Source organism: Castor canadensis, chromosome 1 (assembly GCF_047511655.1).
Source record: "Castor canadensis chromosome 1, mCasCan1.hap1v2, whole genome shotgun sequence".
Lineage (NCBI taxonomy): Eukaryota > Metazoa > Chordata > Mammalia > Rodentia > Castoridae > Castor > Castor canadensis.
Genome location: NC_133386.1, coordinates 165,427,517 through 165,447,877, shown reverse-complemented (window position 1 = coordinate 165,447,877; position 20,361 = coordinate 165,427,517). Strand labels below are relative to the sequence as shown.

At 38.4% G+C, this 20,361-nt stretch overlaps 2 protein-coding genes across 6 annotated transcripts in view; one reads left to right on the top strand and one right to left on the bottom strand.

Annotated features, from left to right (window-relative positions):
• Bdnf (brain derived neurotrophic factor) overlaps positions 1-19,828 on the top strand; it is a 53,455-nt gene extending 33,627 nt beyond the window's left edge. For all 3 annotated transcript variants that reach the window (XM_074043204.1, XM_074043197.1, XM_074043201.1), the window contains exon 2: positions 18,571-19,828. In XM_074043204.1, the coding sequence (XP_073899305.1) occupies positions 18,571-19,335 (765 nt within the window). In that variant the 3' untranslated portion in view covers positions 19,336-19,828. The remainder of the gene's footprint in view (positions 1-18,570) is intronic.
• Positions 18,791-20,361, bottom strand: part of LOC141411449 (uncharacterized) — a 146,806-nt gene continuing 145,235 nt past the window's right edge. For all 3 annotated transcript variants that reach the window (XR_012436198.1, XR_012436200.1, XM_074043222.1), the window contains one exon: positions 18,791-18,915. The gene's annotated coding sequence lies outside the window, so the exon portion shown is untranslated. The remainder of the gene's footprint in view (positions 18,916-20,361) is intronic.

Genomic DNA, 20,361 nt, shown 5'->3' with positions numbered 1-20,361 from the left:
TGGGAGTGGTGATGCATGCCTGTCTTCCCAGTGATAGTGGAAAGTTGAAAACAGGAAGATCGAGGTCCAGGCTGGCCTGGACAAAATGTAAGACCTATCTCCAAAATAACCAGAGCAAAAAGGGCTGAAGGTAGGGCTCCAGTGGTAGAGCGCTGACTACCTGAATTCAAAGCCCTAAATTCAAACCCCAGTACACCAAAATAAAAAAGTTTTTAATATTGTGAACCTCTAATTAAATGATTAATGATATAAGTTTGACCATTTAGGGTAACACTAAAACAGCTCTCTCAAAGTGGTTCATAGGTGGGAATGTGTCCATATCCATGGGTCTCTGATTTTCTTGTTCTTGAAAATCAGTGATGATTTAAACTTGAGATAATCACTTAATAAATCCATTAAGTGTTACCAAGTTAATTGTTCCCACTTTATATGAAGCCACTTTAACAATTATTTTCCTAAAGTCAAGTACACCTAAATTCAGTAGCCTTTGCTGAATGAATAAATGAGTCATTAACTAAAATATAGCACATTCTTAATTCTTAATTGGAAGCTGTTTAAGCCTCTTGTGTAAGAGGAGGCCCTGACATGATAGCATAACGCACCTCCTAGAGAAATTTCTCTAAGAAAACACGGTCTGCTATGCAACATGAAGTTGAAGCTGAGAGGATATGGTATTTGACTCAAAGTGGTCACAAAGAGAGTTGGTCAACATGGCCTGCAGTGTAGGTGAAGTCCCAATTAGATGGCTTGGAACCAGACACCTTTCACAGGGCCCGTGCCAATCAAAATAGAAAAAAGGGCTTTACTTGCTTTTCCAGAGTTCCAAGTAGCTGGTTTCCTAACCTAGCATCTGGATAGCAGTACCACGTTAGAGTAGTGTCAGTGAACTCCATGTGGTTATTTCCAGCCTCTGGGAATGTTTCACTTAAGGAAGGTGAGGAAAGCAACGCTTAGATTTCCATGATTAGTTTAACATTGTGGGGCAGCTTTGACTATTCGTTTAATGGGAGATCTGCTTTCCAGATGACTGTACGTGTGGAGATGAGAAGGGTTTTGGGGGTGGGTGGAGGTATGTCTTTTTAAAGAGTGTTTTTTCACTCATTCTCTAAATTTGGGGTAAAATGTTCTCCAGGGAGCATTTTCAGAAGTGTTTGAAGTTGGCATCTGATTTGGAGGTAAGTTGGAGGCTCCTCATATGTGACAGGCACATGTTTCCGCCAATTATAGTGATCACAGAGCAAGGACAATCCTTTTGGATTCTTCACTCAGCATTGATCTTGTGTTCATTTTCAAGTCTGTATCCCTAATTTCTCTGTTAGGCTTTAGAGACTGTGCAACATGTTCAATTGCAGGTGACCACATATGGAGTCATTTAAACCATGTCTTCCTTGTCAGGTCTCTCTTTGTCTGCCTGTTCCTGTTTTCTTTTTATGTTCAGATTCTATCTTTTGGAAGTTTTCTTTCCTCCTCAGGATTTCAGCATCTCAAAATGCTTTTGGAAATGGGTCCCTTTCTCCTCCTGTGTTTGGCCATGGCCACACTTCAACCTTGTTTTGTGTTTCACAACAGTTTGTAGAGTTGCCCTTCAGAAGTCACAAAGCTCTTTTCCATATGCCAACAATCCTTTGATACTTTGTTTAATGCTGTGAGTCTTATCCTTGTCATATGATAGAAGTGAGGCAGCAGGGTCCTTAAATTTGTTCACCCATGAATTTTTCTAATTTGCTGGTAAAAATGGGCAAATAGCCACTTCATGGGGTCAACATTATACAGAGTGGGGGAGGCAGAACCAGAATTGGGGGCTTTAGCCCCCAATCTGAGGGACAGTCATTATATTCAATTGTCCTACCTTGTATGAATTTCTTCCAGGGAAATGTACTAAGAACTATGATGGCACCAACCAGACTTCTTGTTGCAAACACCACAGTGTATAGGAGATTAGTACCCAAAATGAAGCCAATAGACTAAACATTTTAAAAAATGTTCATTTTTCATTTAACTTCTGTGGTTAATTTATTTACATTATCCAAAAGCAAAATAGTATTAAAAGAAATTTACATTGAGAACTCTAGCTGCACTTGGGCCTTACCCACCACAGTTTCCCACCAAACCTGCACCATCTATAGTTGGTACTAATATAGTATTAGTTTGTGGTGAATCCTTTATGGTGTGTTTCATTGAAATACAAATAAATATGAATATTATTATTTCCCCCATTGATTTGGACAAAAGGCAGCATGCTATGTACACATTATTTGCACCTCATTTTTATCCAGTAAATTCCAGAGAGTTTTCTATTTCAGTATAGAAAGAACATATTCTTTTTTACAGTTGTATGAATTCTACTTTAAGTATGTGTTATATTCTGCTTTCCTGTGGCTGGAAACTGGGATGTTTCTATTAAACTTGCTATTCTATTCATAACTTCATATATACACCATTATAAACATGTGCACCTATATCTGTACATTCGTTCTCAGCAGTGGAATGGCTGGGTCAGCAGGAGAGTTCACTTATAATTTTAATAGGTCTTCCCTAAATGTTCTACAAAGGACTTGAATTGTTTGTGCTCCCACCATCAGTGTATGAGAAATCCTTCTCCCCATAGACTTACCAATCGATCGTGTGAGGTTAGATAAGAAACAGGAAGCAAACTTCTAATTGAAGACTCAGTCTTTTCCCTTGTCCCTAGTTTGCAGTGGGATTAAGAGCTGGTGTAGGCATCAGTTCCAATGGAAATAATGCCTCACTGTGGACATGGGCTTACGCCAGCTCTGGTGACACACATGGAATGAACCCACGTTGCCACTTGCAGAATTTCCTGTAACGGAAAGTTGAGCATGCTTTCATTATTCACCTAACTAGCAATGCTGGCTCTCGTGAGCACAACAGGGTTTATTGAAACAGATTATTGTTCTACCACAATGTACTACACACTGGGCTTTCAGTGCTCTTTTCTAAACTCTTAATATTATTCCTGGGGACTGAATTTAAGATATATATCTCAAACTGCAGAAGAAGTCTTGCTAAGCTTAGAACTTTCATACCCAAGGGATGCTCTTTTGAGGAATGATTCTGCACTTCCCCCAAGGTTTGCAATTAAGTAATAAGTGCTGTGTAAGACAAATTAAAAGTGCCAGGGTACAATAAAAACACAGAACTATGACACAGTGTTGCTAGACTTCTTCCTTAATCTTACCAGGCAGTTTTGTGCTTTGTGCAAATAAGATATCATATGAAAACACTAGGATTTATGACTTAAATATAGCTGCACATTCTGAACAGAATATATTCTGGATTATCCTCCCATAATTCTTTACTATTGTCAGAGGAAAGATTGATTCTCAGTCTCGTTAGTTTCTGAGGACAGCATGCTCTTGTCCAGAAAAAAAAAAAATCCCTTCCATTCCACTGCCTAGAAAAGTATAGCAAATGAAGCCTGACAGAGATCACTCAATCCAAATGAACTTTTTAATACAGGATTTTTGACAGGGCCGTTTTAAAGGCAAAAGCCACTTATCTTCCCTCTACAGAAGAGTTGCACTTGGAAAGTCACAATGTATCTGTATCTGGTTTACACAGGAGATCATTCCTGGGCATAAGGGTAGACTGCCAAAAGCTAGCTGACACACCATTGACAAATACAAATTTTCTTTTATTAATAATACCTGTGAAAGCTTCCACCACAGGCATTTCCAGTTTTGTTTGCTGGCTTCTTACAGCTTCTTCTCTGAATGTCTGCTATCTCCCAAGGCCTGACAATGGCCAGAAGCAAGGTGTTGTGTCTTTTATGCCATCATCAGTAACCTGCATGCACATTCAGGATGTCAGCCCAAGTACATGTGCCTGTGGGGTCCTCTTGCCTTTGTCACTCATGCTGAAGGCCTCTAGGTGCCAGTTTGTTGGGAGACAATCCATTTCAAGAACCTTGTTCCTTGTGATGTTTTGACTTGATGTTCTTGTTGGCACAATCTGTGACAGTGCTACTCACTAAGCTAAACCATCTCATCTACTGTATTTTTTGTCTTCACTAGTTGTCTAAACTACTCCTTGAGAAAAAATTTGAGATTATCTTACAGTGCCTTTCTTTTTTGCTCACATCTCAGTTACATTTTTAAAGAACAGGATGAAGATCACAATTAGGGTAGTATAGAATACCACACCTCTAGATATGGAAGTTATTAGGTTCTGGTGTTAAAAGGAAAGATTTTATGCCACAGTTATATTTTTAAAAGGCATTTGGGTTTTGATTGAAATCATTGTTTTTTAAGTGGAGTTGACAGAGGAGTATTTGGTAGTTGTGGTTACTGGTCTAAAAAGCATGTGTTTCTGTTTCAGCGCACAAAGAGATCTCATGGGAAAAATGTTCTGACATATCCAACAAATTGCCTTCATGCATTGTTTTGACACTGCCCTATTAAGTACGTGCATATTGTTGGTACCTTGAGAGAATAATTCCATGGTAGGGCAAAAGTAATAACAATGAGATGTTAAGGTTATATTCAACCTGTATGGAATGTTTGTTAACAGTGTATCAAAAATTTTCATATGGGATTTTGTTTAAACAAATAAGAAATAGCACATAGGGACTGCAGGGTATCTTTGCCAAGTAGACCTCTCTCAAAATGGAAACAACCAGATCCACATCTGACCCCATGTAGAAGAGGAATCATAGCCCTGGTTCAAATTCTATCTGCACTATGCTGGATGTATGATCAGGGAATTTATTGAATCCCCCTGAGCCTCAGTTTCCTCCATTGTAAACTGTGGATTATTTGCCTCAGAGTTAAAGAATGTTAGCTGTTTTTTGGTCATTTTTAATGCAAAGAGGAGCTTGGTATTACTTATTATTTATCCAGCACCTGGAGCATCTTCTAAAAATCTCTGTCTTGCATACCATTGCTATCAACAATACTGTTTTTATTTATAGAAACCACATAGAAATACAGTCTCCCCATTCCATTGTTTAGATTAAATATATTGGCATTTGAATTTGTATGTCACCTACAAGAATCAATGTTTAGGGAAAAAAGGTAGAGGTGGAGTTCTCGCTGTCTTGATGCTATGATACTATTTAATTAAATGTTTGTGTGCTTTCTAATAGTTTAAATGATATAGCTATTTTCTGACCAGCCATATGGATCTTTTGTCATCTGAGATAATACTGTTTTTCCTTAGACTTTATAGTAGCCTGGAACAGAGACAGTTTCTTGAATGAGTCCACATGGTTCATTATACACAGGGCCTGGAACTGCCTTACTGTACTATTCAGATGAACAGTGACACTAAGAAGAGCTGGGAGCTGGGGTAGGGCAGTGGGTAGGGGAACATATCTGATTCTTTTTTCCTCTTAGATTAAGTTACAGATAATAAGCACTTTCCTATGTGTTACAGAAAGTAATTAAAAGAAATTATAGAGTTGGATGCAAACGTAACCCGAAAGACAACTGGATGTGTGGAACCACCAGTTCTCTCCATGTGTGTAGGTTAATCCTCACTAATGCTCAGAACATTGAGTTTCTACAGAAAGGGTTGCATGTCCACACATGTTTTGGCAGCTACCCACACACTTCTGGGACTGTGCATCCCAGAATGAGGGCTGTGGTGTGTGCCTCTGTGTGTCAGTGGAATGGAACAAACCAGTTTCTGAGAATGGTCTCATAAAGGTGAGCAATGGGTAGCTAACAGCCTGGTTGTGCTAATTTTATCTTTCCCCTAGGATTTCTTGATAGTAGTTTGAAAAGTCTTATTCTTTTGTCTCTAGAGGCAACTTATCTTTCCAGTTTCTTCCCATATCTCTTTTTAGTTCTCCTTTCTAAGTTCTATGTACTTCAGAAGATTGAGCCTAATCCAGAGAAGTTCCTTTATCAGGTGAAAATTAGCCATTCCATTCTCATATTGGCCTTTCTGGTTAATGATGTTGAAGCCTACTGGTTTAGTCCTAAGGTGGATCTAATTATGTACAGATATTCTTTCTATAATGGAAATTGCTGTGATAACTAATTAACCACAGGAATACATTGGCTATGGAAAATTTCAGGAGCACCACCTAGTTTTGTGGAAAAACTAGGAAGGGCATGCCTTTGCCATAGCTCTGGGGTCCATTAGAGCATGGTCGTGTGGTGAATCTGTCTGGTAGGGTGTAGCTGTCAGACATAAGAATTCCACAGCATCTCATTGCAGGAATTCAGGGTGTCCAGAAGTGTTCTGTAAGCAAACTGTTGATTAAAGTAGCCAATTCTGAAGAAAGTGACTGAAATAAGACAGAGTGTTTTAACTTTCATTTCTCCATCCTATTTTAAATTGTTATTGTTCTGGCACATTTCCATTTGACACATAAAGGCAAACAACATGTCTTAGAGGGGATTCCCTTTATCCTCAGGTCTGAGAGTTACCACACGTTTTCCCCTTAGGGACAAAGTATGCAATTACATCACCCTTGCATTATTTTTTGTTATGAGCACACTTATTCTTGGAAGCAGGAAGATAATGCCCTGTTCTGCTTTCATAAATCCCCTGCCAGGAGGGGTGCCTTGTGTGTAATTTGGAGAAGGCAAATTGCTGTGTTGGCATCTGTACTTTTTCAACCTGGGGTTGAAGGTGGAGCCCAATAATACTTGAGATACCAGCTGGGAAAATAAGGCTCAGTGCCACCTCAGCCACACCTATTTGTACATTATTTGCCACATTGTCAGGGTTCCCAATGTGAAACACTTACATTTGGATAGATGATAAACTTGGTGACTTCTTGGTAGCAATCCTTATAGACTTTTGTAAAAAACAGTGGACCATGGACCATGGACCAGTCTCCAATTCTGTTTGCAAAACTACCTCATCAACTCACTCATATTTTTGTTCAGCTCGATTTCTTTTTTTTCCCCTCCCTTCCCTCCCTCCCTCCTTTCTTTCTTTCTTACTTCCTTTCTTCTCTCTCTCTCTCTTCCTTCCATTTAGGGTACTTTAGTCTTGAGGTAAATGGTCTTAAATATTATATACCAACTAAAAAAATTTGGCTACCTGCTGGGTACTTTGTTGTAAAAAGAGACACATTTGGGTTGGAAGAAGGTTTTTGATGCTTGATACATACACTAATATATTCTAGGTTATGTTGTTGCTGGTATTTTATTTAGTGAGGTTTTTTTTGGTTTTGTTTTATTTTGAATTCCATGATACTTGGTAGTAGAGAGCTTGATCTATTAGTTTCAAGATAAGTCTAGAAATAGGAATTTGACACTAAATGGGTTCTCTCTGCCTCTGTCTCTATTTCACCATTTCAGAGTATAAAGAACTCACAAGGACCAGAGACATCTGGCTGAAGTAAAGTGCCTGTAAATCTACCACACACTATTGCTAGTCATATCCAGTATGATTCTGATGTAGTGACTGATATTAGGCTGTGTTAAGTGATTAGGGAACTCAAATGTGCTTGCCTCTGACTGGTAGCACTTAGGTAAAAATTGATGATTGAGAAGTAATCCAAATTTACATCAGTAGTACTGTACAATTTTTCATTGAACCAATCACATGTATAGGTATCCTGTACTTTATGGCATAGACACAAGAGTAGAAAAGCCAGTTGGCATAAAGAGAACCCAAATTTTACTTAATACTCTTACAAAAGCAAAGATACTTTCTCACATCAGAATATTCCAATAAAACAAGTTGAACCAAAGAGGAAAGTTGATTGGCAACCCCATGGCATGCTGAGAAAGTACCATAATGATTAAGTTAACTTTAACCCTTTCCTTTCTTATCTTACAAGGCTTGCTTTCTCTTTACTATTTAGTCTAGTGCTTCTCAACTTTAATGAGTACATGAATCACCATTAAGTTTATGAATCTAGTTGAAATACAGGTTCTGACTAAGCAGGTAGGGTGGATGGGATGAGGGAGAGAAAGCTAGGATTCTGCATTTCATAAACTCCTACGTGATGCTAATACTCCTGGTCTATTGATCACACTTTGAGAATGAAGTAATGGTTCCTTTCACTTCAGCCCATGGAATTTTTTTTGTTTTGATGGTACTAGGGTTTGAACCCAGGGCCTCATGCTTGGTAGGCAGGCACTTTACCACTTGGGCCACTCCGCCAGCCTTTTCTTGTGCTGGGTATACTTCAAGATAGGGTCTCATGAACTATTTGCCTGGGCTGGCTTCCAACTGTGAAACTGTGATCCTCCTGATCTCTGACTCCTGAGTAGCTAGAATTATAGTTGTGAGACACTAGCCCCCAGCTCAGCCCATGGAATTTTAGCCCATACCTATATTTCCTAAAACTCTAAATTCAGGCCCCATAAATCTCTCATTTTGTTGGAGGATTTTTAGAAACAAGCTTGAATTACATTAGTAGACTTAATTTATAAATGAAACACTCAAAATATTATCTGAAGTTCGAGACTTTAGGCTGCAAAAAATTAATTTCAAACTTGAAAATTTTCTATAAATTCAAAAGTATATAATCATCAAGTACAACTTAATTATAGCTTTATTTGTGTTTGTGTGACAACAACGTTTGTTTTTGTTGTTTGCTTTCTTGTGGTGTTGGGGATAAAACCTCGGTCTTGGTGCTACACAAGCACTCTACCACTGAGCTATAACCCTAGCCCTGTTTTGTTTTTTCTAATCTCCTTATTCACCACATACAAAGTCATTGTCACTTTACAGAAAAATTTTTCCCCTATGATTTCATAGCAGTTGAAGAACACCTATCATTAAACATGATGTTTATTTCATAATTTTTCCAGTTTATTCATTACAGAGTAAGTGAGTCATTAAAACTTCATGGAACTAACTGGAATTAATTATCTTTTTAATTAATGTGACTATCAACCATGTATGGGAATTTGGTAAGTAATACAACTCTAACTAATATAATCCAACTAATATTACTCTAACTTTGCTTTAATGAATTATAACAAATCCTACCTGAAATTCTAAAGAAAACAGAATCCTAATTTAAAAGGTTACACTTTTTAATTGACTGTCAACTGCCATTTGGGTCCTATAAACTAAAAAACAGAAGTTCTAAAGGATATTTGGAAAAGGATTTTCTAACAAACTACTCATTTGATATTCAGGTGACTGGGATATGCTTGGTGCTAAGACTTTATTTTTTATTTATTTTTATTTATTTACTGACAGTGAGACAGGGTCTTGCTAAGTGGTCCAGGCCGCCCTTGAACTTCTGGCCCAGTACTCTGGCCCAGTCTCCAGAGTACTGGGATTACAGGCATATGCCACCACACCTGGCTTTTAGACGTCTTTATTGTAGATAAGAGCAGTATGCTGTTCAAGAAGTATTGCTCTGTGACAAAGAGACTGAGGAGAAAGGCAAGACATGACTGGGACTACCAGATCTATGTGGCTCTGGTGTTCAGGGAGCCTGCATCGGTTACAGCAGGATAATAGGATTCCTGGGGTAGTAATGATGGAAACACTTAGAACCCCTTGTATGGTGGCAGCTATGCTGGATGTTGTGATGTCAGATGGCGTTCTCTGCCCAGGTCTGGTCCTTGTGCCAGTTTTTTGATCCCTTATTCCACCATTCAAGACATCATTTCAGTTCACTTTAATACTTACTGCTCTTACTTTAACTGTACCTCCCCAAATGCTATGCACATAACACCAGCACAAAGAGAACTGACTCATTGAATGTCCAACAACTCTGTACAAGTTGTTCTAGGTGGCAGTTCAAGGGAGAATGACCAGCCTTTAACCTTATGAAACATGTGGTCTAGTTTTTATTCTTGAAGAAGATAGGTCTCCTGCCAATAGAAAAATCTTTGGTTTTTTTTTTTTTTTTTCAGGATAGGCTGGGGGAGTAGGGAAGGTAAAAGAGGACCAGAGGTATGGTGCTTTCTATCAAAGATGCATGTAAATTCATCCATCAAATTAATGATTCAGGGAAATATACATTGTTTTTTTTCATGGGGATTACATGGACTTATTACTCTAGTTATGAACTGAGAGTCAGCAATTTCTCTGGTACTTACAGTAATACTAAGTAATGTTTGCCAGTGCCACTCAACACTGGGCAAATCAGGGGATCAGAGATTACCCCTATATGCAGGAATGTGTTTTGTAAGAAGCTATATTGCCCAGGGTTTTCTAGAGAGAAAGAACCAATAGAATATATAGATAAAGATGCCTGAGAGGGGATTTACTAGGGAAGTTGGCTCACATGGAGCCAACTAGGTATTTACTAAGGAGTTGGATTATAGAGAGTGAGAAGTTCCATCCCAGGCTATATATAAGCTGGAGATCCTGTGATGTGGTGGCAGGTCTCAGTCCAAGTGTCCAAGTCTGAAGCCCTGAGAGCCAGGGTGACCTCTGGTACAAGGCCAAAGAGCCTGGAGTTCTAATGTCTAAGGGTCAGGAAGAGAATATCCCAGCTCCAGAAGAGGAGAGGAGAGAAGGGAGAGAAGGGAGGGAGGGAGGGAGGAAGAGAGAGGGAGAGAAAGAGAGAGAGAGAAGGGAAGGAGAGAGAGATTGAGAAATTCAGAGAAAGAAATCAAATCGCCAGCTGATCGGATGGATGGTGACAGCCCACACTGCAGGAAGAATTCTCTATTCAGTCCACACCTGCCAATCTCCTCTGAAAACACGCCTATAGACACACCTCAAAATAATGTTTTTCCGATTTTCTAGATATTCCTTAATGCAGTTGATACCTAAAAATAACCATGATAGAGATATATTTGGATACTCTGGGCCATAAACTCCATTATAGTTTATAAACTACATTTTAAAAATATTTCTTCAAAGCTTTGGAACAGCTGTATTATCTGATATTATTTTCTAAAACATTTATTAGTTTCAATCAAATGGTCATCCAAATAAATGAGTATCTATAATGATCATTACATTTTTTATATTCATTATGGATCTCAACTTTCAATTGAGAAATGAGTAGGATTTTTTAGTGTTGTGGTTTTTTGTTTGTTTAGTCTTGGCTCAGCAATACATGTAAATAATATGAAGGGATGAAATAAGCTAGTATCTATAGTTTAAAGCGAAGTTTCCTGTGGAATCTGGTTTCTGACCTTGTTCTATCAGGGGAACCACAGTGAGTGGATGAGTTGATTAAAAACTCTGATCCTCTTTCCTCCTGTAGGAAATGGGATAATTATAGTTACCTGCACCTCTAGGGTCCTATGAGTCTTAATTACTTAATATTTGCAAAGCATTTGGAGATCTTTGAATTAAAAGTGCTGAGCCGTGGAACCAAAGTTCAGTGTAATTATATTTGGAATGAAAGTTTGTAGTCTTACCTCATCTCCACCTCTCTGTCCTGTTGTTTCTGCCAACCTGGACATTACTGACCATTGCTGCTTGGCTTTGTATACTTCTGTAATAACTTTCCTTTGTGCAGTATACTTCAGACAATAGATAGACAGATCAAGCCTGTAATTCTACTCTTAAGTAATTACTTGGTATTTATTTTGAAAGCTCAAAGCAGAGTGTGATGGGGCACATCTATAATCCCAGCACTCAGGAAACAGAGGCAAGAGGATTGCAAGTTCAAAGGCAACTCGGACTACATAGCAAGATCCTTTCTCAATAAATGAATGAATGAACAAACAAATGAATGAGTAACAAAACTTAATGGTCACTAAGAATAAAATCAGTAACTTGTTTCTTCCAGTCTACCACTCTTTCAATTCTCCTATATGTGGTGATAAGCTGGTCTTCTTTAAGCATTCCCCTGCTCAGAAACACTCATTGACTCCTCAGTGCCTCTAAGGCACTGAATGCCTGTCATGCCTAATGTCTGTACTTCCTTCCCCCTTCCCCAGAACCTTCCAAAATTAGACTTTCAGTCTTATTTCTCACTGTTCCTGTCCAGAACTCATCCATGCCTCTATCTTCATGCCATTAATCAACCTACAATTCATCTACTGCTGTCTTCTCTGGATACCTTCAAATCCTTTGCAATCTTTGAAGTATTTTTTGTTCCTTACCTGGAAGTAACTTCATTCCCTTTCTAGAATTTCATACATATCTTTCATGGATCATTTTTATCTTTACATTATATTTATACATTTGTCCTCACTCCCTCCTAGACAGTGAAACTGGAAAATAGACTTCATGTCTGATAATTGAACAAACAAAAGGAAGACAAATTTATGAATGTGACAAAATTATATATGAATTAAAGATTTTAATATAGATTTGCAAGATTTCATTAAGATAGTCTCTTAATTGGCTTACATTTTTTATGTTAGGAATTAAATATCAATCTATCATTTCTTCAACATCACCATTATCCTTTGTCATTTTTAGGACTCTCTAAAATGAGCCCTATGTCATTAAACTGTGTTTTCTTCGATTACATGTTCACAGACAAAATCCAAAGGGACTAGAAACAAACAAAACTTTTGGGTTTTTTTGTTTTGCTTTGTTTGTTCTTTTCTGTCTGGGTTGTTTTTGGTTCTCCTTCTTAGCTTTGGTCATGGAAACTTAGTTCTGACACACCTAAATTTTTGCAAGGATTTCTCTTTGCAAAGAATTGCCTTGTCTGAAATTCCATTAACTGCAGTAAGTTTAAAGTTGAAGCATCTCAGAGATCATAATTGTGTTTGCTTTGCATTGCTGTGATAAAATACTTGAGACAAACAATCAAAATAAAGAATAAAAAGGTTTATTTTTGCTCATAGTTTTGGAGGTTTGAGTCCGTATTTGGCTCTGGGCCTGTTGTGAGGTAGAAACATCACGGCAGCAGGAGTGTCTAGTAGAAGACACAGCGCTCAACTCATGGCAGCCAAAAGAGAGAGAGACAGACACACACAGAGAGAGAAACAAAGACAGGAAGCATGAAATTGAGGGACTAGGAACAAAATATACTCTTCCAGGGCACACCTCCCAATAGTCCATTCAATCACAAATCACTGGATTAAGCCTTTGATGAGGTCAGAGCCCACAGGACCCAATCACTTCTCTGAAGCCGCATATCTGAATTTAGCTACAGTGGAACCAAGCCTGCAACACATGAGCCCTTAGGGAACATTGCCAATTCAAACCATAGTGGAGATTAAGTCAGTCCTAAAAAGTAGTATCTTAATGGTACTGCCTTTAGAAAATTGGTCTGCATGATATACACAACTGCAAAAAACTGTGTCCATATTTTATAAAGTCCTTTGTCCTAGCCCCTCTCTTCTTTCCTGCAGTTAATATTCTAAAACTGGCAGTATGTCCTAATAGCAAAAGCTTGGATCAGCAGACAGGTGACCTATTAGCTTTGTGACATTTGACAGATTACTTAACCTCTCTGACACATAATTGCCTCATCTGTGTAATAGGGATTATATTACCTGTCCTGTCTCCTTGTACCAATCAGATTAGATGATGTTTGTGAGTGTCTTTTAAGCAAATGTGAGTTATTGCTGTACTATAGTAGGAGAGCATGTTGTCATGGATTTTCTTCCAGTTGAATGTTTTGGATTTGTGAGTCAGCCTTCAAACTAAACTTCCTTCCTACCTGGTTGATTTTCCTTTCAGTCCTATGTACTATATTGAATTTCCTGAGCGGGGCTAAGAAGATCTTCCTAGTATTTTATAGATGTAGCTGCATTAAATGTTCTAGACACAAAACTAGACAGTACCAATGAATTTACTAACTATAAATAGACACAGATTTACAATCTACTTGGCAACATAACATGGCCTTTTTCTTTTGTGTGATAAGGGCAAAAATGTTGAGAATAGTCATGAAAGCTGTTTCACAGTTTTTTTGTCACTGTGATAAATGCTTTCTAACAACTTAAAAAGGAGGAAATATTTACATTGGCTCATGGTTTCAGTCTATGGTTGGCTATCTCCAGGTAGGTAGGGCATGGTGGAGGAAAGCTGCTCACCTCATGGCAGCCAGGAAGCAAAGAAAGAAGAAAAAAGGAGTCAGGGATAAGACACTCTTCAAAGGCCCACCCCCAGTGACCTGCTTTCTCCAACCAGGCCCTACCTTCTAAAGTTTCCAACACCTCCCAAAGTCAGACCACCAGCTGGGGATCAAGTGTTCAACACATGAGCCTGTGGGAGGACATTTCATGTTAAAGCATAACAAAAGCTCTTCATCTTTTATCTTTCCTAACATAGTATATAAAATCGTTCATTGAAGAGTTTAGAAGAATAAGAAAAAGGAAGTTAAAAGAAGGAAAATTCCAATTTTTACTATAATTATTATTATTACTACTATTAGTGACTGCTTTCCAAGTTTCCCATTAGAAACTGAGCTACACAAAAGTAGTAGGTTAGTATGTTGGCATGTTATTTGCTTTTTAATCACTCAAGTAAAGTTTTATACTAGAAGAATTTAAGTATTTGTTTCTAGCCAATAATTGCCACCTGTTAAATTCCTTAGAGCTTGTCATTTGGAATTGGTCCAGTCCATAATTTACCTAACAATTTCAGTGTGTTCACAGATGCATTCCAAGTGAAAAGTCTTCTTATGAAAACTTAGAGCTCTCTTTTCTCTTGGCTTAATAAACCAATTATATTAATTTTTCGGGGTTAACATTATGGAAGATGTGATATGATCAATTCCCTCAGAACGCTACTTTCCAACTGAGATTGGTCATAATTAGCAAATATCACTAACAACTGAGTAGAGAATGAAGTACTAAATAAGATAATAATGTGGAATTTTAGAGGACAATGAGGCAATGTGTGCTGGAGTAATTAGGGAAGGTGGTAACATATAATTTGATGCTTGAACAGAGTCTGAAGGATACCCAATTGTAGAGGTAGAGGTAGAGGTAAGAGATGGAGAGAGATGTCAGGCTAAAGACTGGAACAAGTCATTTCCAAGCAATGATGTGGAGAGGGCTCCAAGGACTCTGGCCTAATCAGAGCAGAAATGATGAAGCATTGGGTAATCCGAGGAAGGCAGCTGAGTAGGGTGAGGCCAGATTTTGGAATGTATTGAATATTGATTTGAAGGAGCTAGATTTGATCAAATAGAACAAAAAAGCCATTATAAGTCTTTATAAGAGAATAAGGTAAGACTGTTTAGTCTGGATGTGTAATACAGCAAGTGGACATTATAGACACAAAATGAGATGATGAGGGCTGAGCCCAGATGGTGGCAGTGGGATGGAGAAAAAGGGAGTGATAGGAGAAATATTTTAAAAGAAATGTTAGCACAATGTCTTTACTGACTAGATTTGAAGGCTATGCAGAAATGTAGTGTTGAACTTTTTTCCAAAATTTCTAGCCTGTTTGCCAGGATTGCCCAGAATATCAGGAAACCATTGTGTGAAAACAAAGTAGGAAGTACCATGGTTCTGAAAGAAGTATTGACTTTGGTGTTGAATCTACTTATTTCAAAACCTTATAAGTAAGCAAGCCAATAGAATTGCAGAAGTGCTATTCAGAGGGCAGGGTTGGAGGTATGGGTGGACTTTATTATCATTTAGTTAATAAATGAATCTATACAGATGTTCAGCTTTGAGTTATATCCAGATGTGGACTTAGAATAAAAGTCAAGTCATATTTACCCAAATGCTCAACTGCTCCTTTGGAATATTTGCTTGTGGAGCTGATGAGAAAATGAGATCTAAAGCATTAATTACTTTCTAAACAGAAAGTTATAAATAAAAAGATGAATGAGACCTGTGCAGAGTAAACTTAAAGTATGTAAAAAGGTATCCGTAAAAGAACCATTACTGTAGTAGTGACAACAATGAACTTTCCAACTCTGTAGCTTCAGATGCCTCAGTACCTCCAGCCATTTTAGGCACTTAGTAAATAATTATTAAGCTTACATTTTATTAATTCTAAAACTCACCTTTTTCATAGTTTAACATTTCTCAAATTGACTTGTACCTTCCAGCTGATGTCATTGTGTTATTTTTGCTAACTAGTCATGACAGAGCTATCATTACCTTTACCAGTTTTCTTTGCTTTTCTGTTTTATGTATGCACAAAAGTTACACAGAATAACAGCTGGTGGTATAACTCAAGTGACAACCCACTTCAAGCACAAGGCCCTGAGTTCAAATGCCAATAGTGCCAAAAAAAAAAAATCTAAAGTAATTCTCATACAGGGGTTTGAACACATGATCTCATGCTTGCTAGGCAGGCATTCTACCACTTAAGCTACTCCATAAGCCATGCTTTATACTGGGTATTTTTGAGATAAGAGTCTTGTGAACTATTTCCCTGATGCTGGCTTCTAACCAGATATTCCTGATCTCTGCCTTCTCAGTAGCTAGGATTAGAGGTGTGAGCCACCAGTGGCACTCAGCTAAAACAATTCTTTTTGTAAGTAATCAATGGAAGTTACAAATGATAAAGCAATAGCTTGGCTGCATTTTTTTCTTTCTTAGTGGTACATAAATTGGTGAGTTTTAAAATGATGGTATCTTAGGTTTGCTGAAATATGGTGTTAAAAATAGCTGATTAGCTGGGTGCTGGTGGTTCAGGCCTGTAATCCTAGCTACTCAGGAGGCAGAGATCAGGAGGATCGCAGTTCATAGCCAGCCCGGCCAAATAGTTCCGCAAGACCCTATCTCCAAAAACCCTTCACAAAAATAGGGCCGGTGGAGTGGCTCAAGGTGAAAGCCCTCAAATTAAGTCAATCAAAAAAAAAAATAGCAGATAAAAGCAAATTGCTACCAACGTGATAGAGATGAATAAAGTATTTTAAATTTGCATTCTTTCATCAGCCTAAATTTGAGGAACCCCTTGGGTTGTTTTAATTTGGACTGAGAATATGAAGAGAAAGGGTTTTCTTTCAGTGATGTAAGTGCTGCCTGCCCAGAATAGAAACCTCCTTGGAGAATCCATTTCTTTGATGATGCAGAATCCAGAACATTCTCAAAACTTTAGGTATTGTATTTTATTCAAATAAAATCTAATCTCAGATCACTGTGCCATCCAAGAGATTCTAAGCATGATTGCTATTCCTGCAAGAGGTGAGGGTGAATCTACAAGGGAATTTGTTTGTATTTAAGAATAATATAAAGCCTCTTGGTGGTAGAAATGTTATCTCTTTCAAAAGTGAAGAACAGAAACATTTGGTTTTCAGTACCAGTGTTTTCAGCCATTTCCACACCAAGACCTATTAATGGGAGGTAGGTTGTCTTTGTGTTCAGTCACACTTTGTGGACAGAAACAGTCTCTTTTCCCATGGATTCGCACAGTGTAGTAATTGATGTGTATGTCTTTTTATAAGTCCATGCTCCAGATCTGAGATGTAGGCATAAAGTTAGAGCGTTGGGGCTGGTGGGGTGGGGGAAGGTGTTTCTACTCTTTACTACTAAGGGACACAATGCTTCAGGTAAGTGATTCTGAAGTCCTCTGCCACCTGATGGTAACCTTGGGTTGGTCCATAGGTATGTGTTTGTTTTGCTTGTTCATTTATTCTAATTGGCTTCCTAGAGCACGCTTGTTGATATAAAACCAGATTTCAACTAGAGCAACCCTCTAGCAAACAGGAAGAAATTAATTGTGTGGTATGCTGTTAAGGGACTTCCTAGGAAACTTCAAAAGCACAGAAAGAAGCACTAGCTGTCTATTCCAAACTGTGTAAAATACCACTCAGCTTTTTAAAGGTTTGATAAAGTCAGAGCAACACACACACACAACCACATTTCCTATGAAAGGAGAAGTTGAGCTGATTTAGCTAAGTCTGTATTAGCCAGAAAAGCCAGAGTTTTGGTGAAGATAAATGTGGAGTCTGCATATGGGAGGCATTTGAAATTGAATTAAATGCCTTTTAATGCTGACTTTACTCGTTTTCTTTTAACCAGACACATTGTTTTCATGACATCAGCCCCAGGCCTAGACACATCATTAAAAAGAACCTATAGAAAATGATTTCTGTTTAGAAATAAGCAAAACATTTTCAGTCATGACCACCCAGGTGTAGTGGAAGGAATACTAGAGTTAGGAACCCTGAGTTCTGAAATAAACTTTCTTCCTGACACAAGGCAAGTCCTGTATGGCCTTTGGTTTACCTGTAAAATATATTGGACCAGTGAGATTATGTTTCTTCTTTGCTATAATAGATTAACTTTATGGGAGAAAAGAAAAGTAAAGGCTTCTTACAGCTCTCTACTCTTCTATTGCACTGTTCATTCCTAGACATCACAGACTCATCCACCCCTCAGGCCACTACTATTTTTGTCACACATTCCTGCAAAGACCATATTGCTAACATGAAAAAAGATTACTATTGCACTTGCAATTGTTGCTTAGTAACATTTCTGATTTTGTGTTTCTTGTGACAGCATGAGCAGAGATCATTAAAAATTAAACTTACAAAGCTGCTAAAGTGGGAGGAAAAAAAGAGAAATGAAGCCACAATTTTTTTCACTTGCTTAGAAGCTATTTAATCTTAGGTTTACATGCTAACTCTTAGGGAAAGCACTGCATGTCTCTGGTTTATATTAAACCACATATAGCACACTACTGACATTGATTTGTGTCTGGTGCAGCTGGAGTTGATCACCAAGACGTAAAAAACCTTGACCCTGCAGAATGGTCTGGAATTGCAATCAGATGGGCCACATGGTATCCCTGTGAAAGAAAGCCCTAACCAGTTTTGCATCTCTTTCTCTGTTTTCTCCCCTACAGTTCCACCAGGTGAGAAGAGTGATGACCATCCTTTTCCTTACTATGGTTATTTCATACTTCGGTTGCATGAAGGCTGCCCCCATGAAAGAAGCAAACATCCGAGGACAAGGCGGCTTGGCCTACCCAGGTGTGCGGACCCATGGGACTCTGGAGAGCGTGAATGGGCCCAAGGCAGGTTCACGAAGCCTGACGTCATTGGCTGACACTTTTGAACACGTGATCGAAGAGCTATTGGATGAAGACCAGAAAGTTCGGCCCAATGAAGAAAACAGTAAGGACGCGGACTTGTATACTTCCAGGGTGATGCTCAGTAGTCAAGTGCCTTTGGAGCCTCCTCTTCTCTTTCTGCTGGAGGAATACAAAAATTACCTGGATGCCGCCAACATGTCTATGAGGGTCCGGCGCCACTCTGACCCCGCCCGCCGCGGGGAGCTGAGCGTGTGTGACAGTATTAGTGAGTGGGTGACAGCGGCAGATAAAAAGACTGCTGTGGACATGTCGGGTGGGACCGTCACAGTCCTGGAGAAAGTCCCTGTATCGAAAGGCCAACTGAAGCAATACTTCTACGAGACCAAGTGCAATCCCATGGGTTACACCAAAGAAGGCTGCAGGGGCATAGACAAAAGGCACTGGAACTCCCAATGCCGAACTACCCAGTCGTACGTGCGGGCGCTCACCATGGATAGCAAAAAGAGAATCGGCTGGCGGTTCATACGGATAGACACTTCCTGTGTATGTACATTGACCATTAAAAGGGGAAGATAGTGGATTTATGTTGTATAGATTATATTGAGACAAAAATTATCTATTTGTATATATACATAACAGGGTAAATTATTCAGTTAAGACAAAAATAATTTTATGAACTGCATGTATAAATGAAGTTTATACAGTACAGTGGTTCTACAATCTATTTATTGGACATATCCATGACCAGAAGGGAAACAGTCATTTGCGCACAACTTTAAAAGTCTGCATTACATTCCTCGATAATGTTGTGGTTTGTTGCCGTTGCCAAGAATTGAAACATAAAAAGTTTTAAAAAAATACTAATAATAAATTGCATGCTGCTTTAATTGTGAATTGATAATAAACTGTCCTCTTTCAGAAAACAGACAAAAAAAAGACAAAAACAAAAATTTAAACCAAAACATTCCGTTTACATTTTAGACAGTAAGTATCTTCGTTCTTGTTAGTACTATATCTGTTTTACTGCTTTTAACTTCTGATAGCGTTGGAATTAAAACAATGTCAAGGTGCTGTTGTCATTGCTTTACTGGCTTAGGGGATGGGGAATGGGAGGGGTATATTTTTGTTTGTTTTGTGTTTTATTTTGTTTGTTTGTTTGTTTTGTTTTTTAGTTCCCACAGGGAGTAGGGATGGGGAAAGAATTTCTTCAGTAATCTATTCTGGTTGATAAAAGATACATTTGTATGTTGTAAAGATGTTTGCAATATCAATCAGATGACTGGAAAGTGAATAAAAATTAAAAGGCAACTGAATAAAATGCTCACACTCCACTTCCCATAATGCACCTCCCAGGTCCCCCTGCTCACCCTTGGATGTGGGTCAGGGAAAGCTGCTTTTGTCCGAAAGACTTGCATTTGCTCAGCGCACATTCTTTCCCTCCCTCCCCCTTTGGTACCCTCTTTGTTTTGTTTTATTTTAAGAAAAATAAGTTGCGCGCTCTGAAATATTTTACAACTGCTATGAACAAATGAACAAACTGTGTCACATGGCACTCATAGAGAACAGTGATTTTTTTTTAACACAAAAAGAACAAGAAATAAC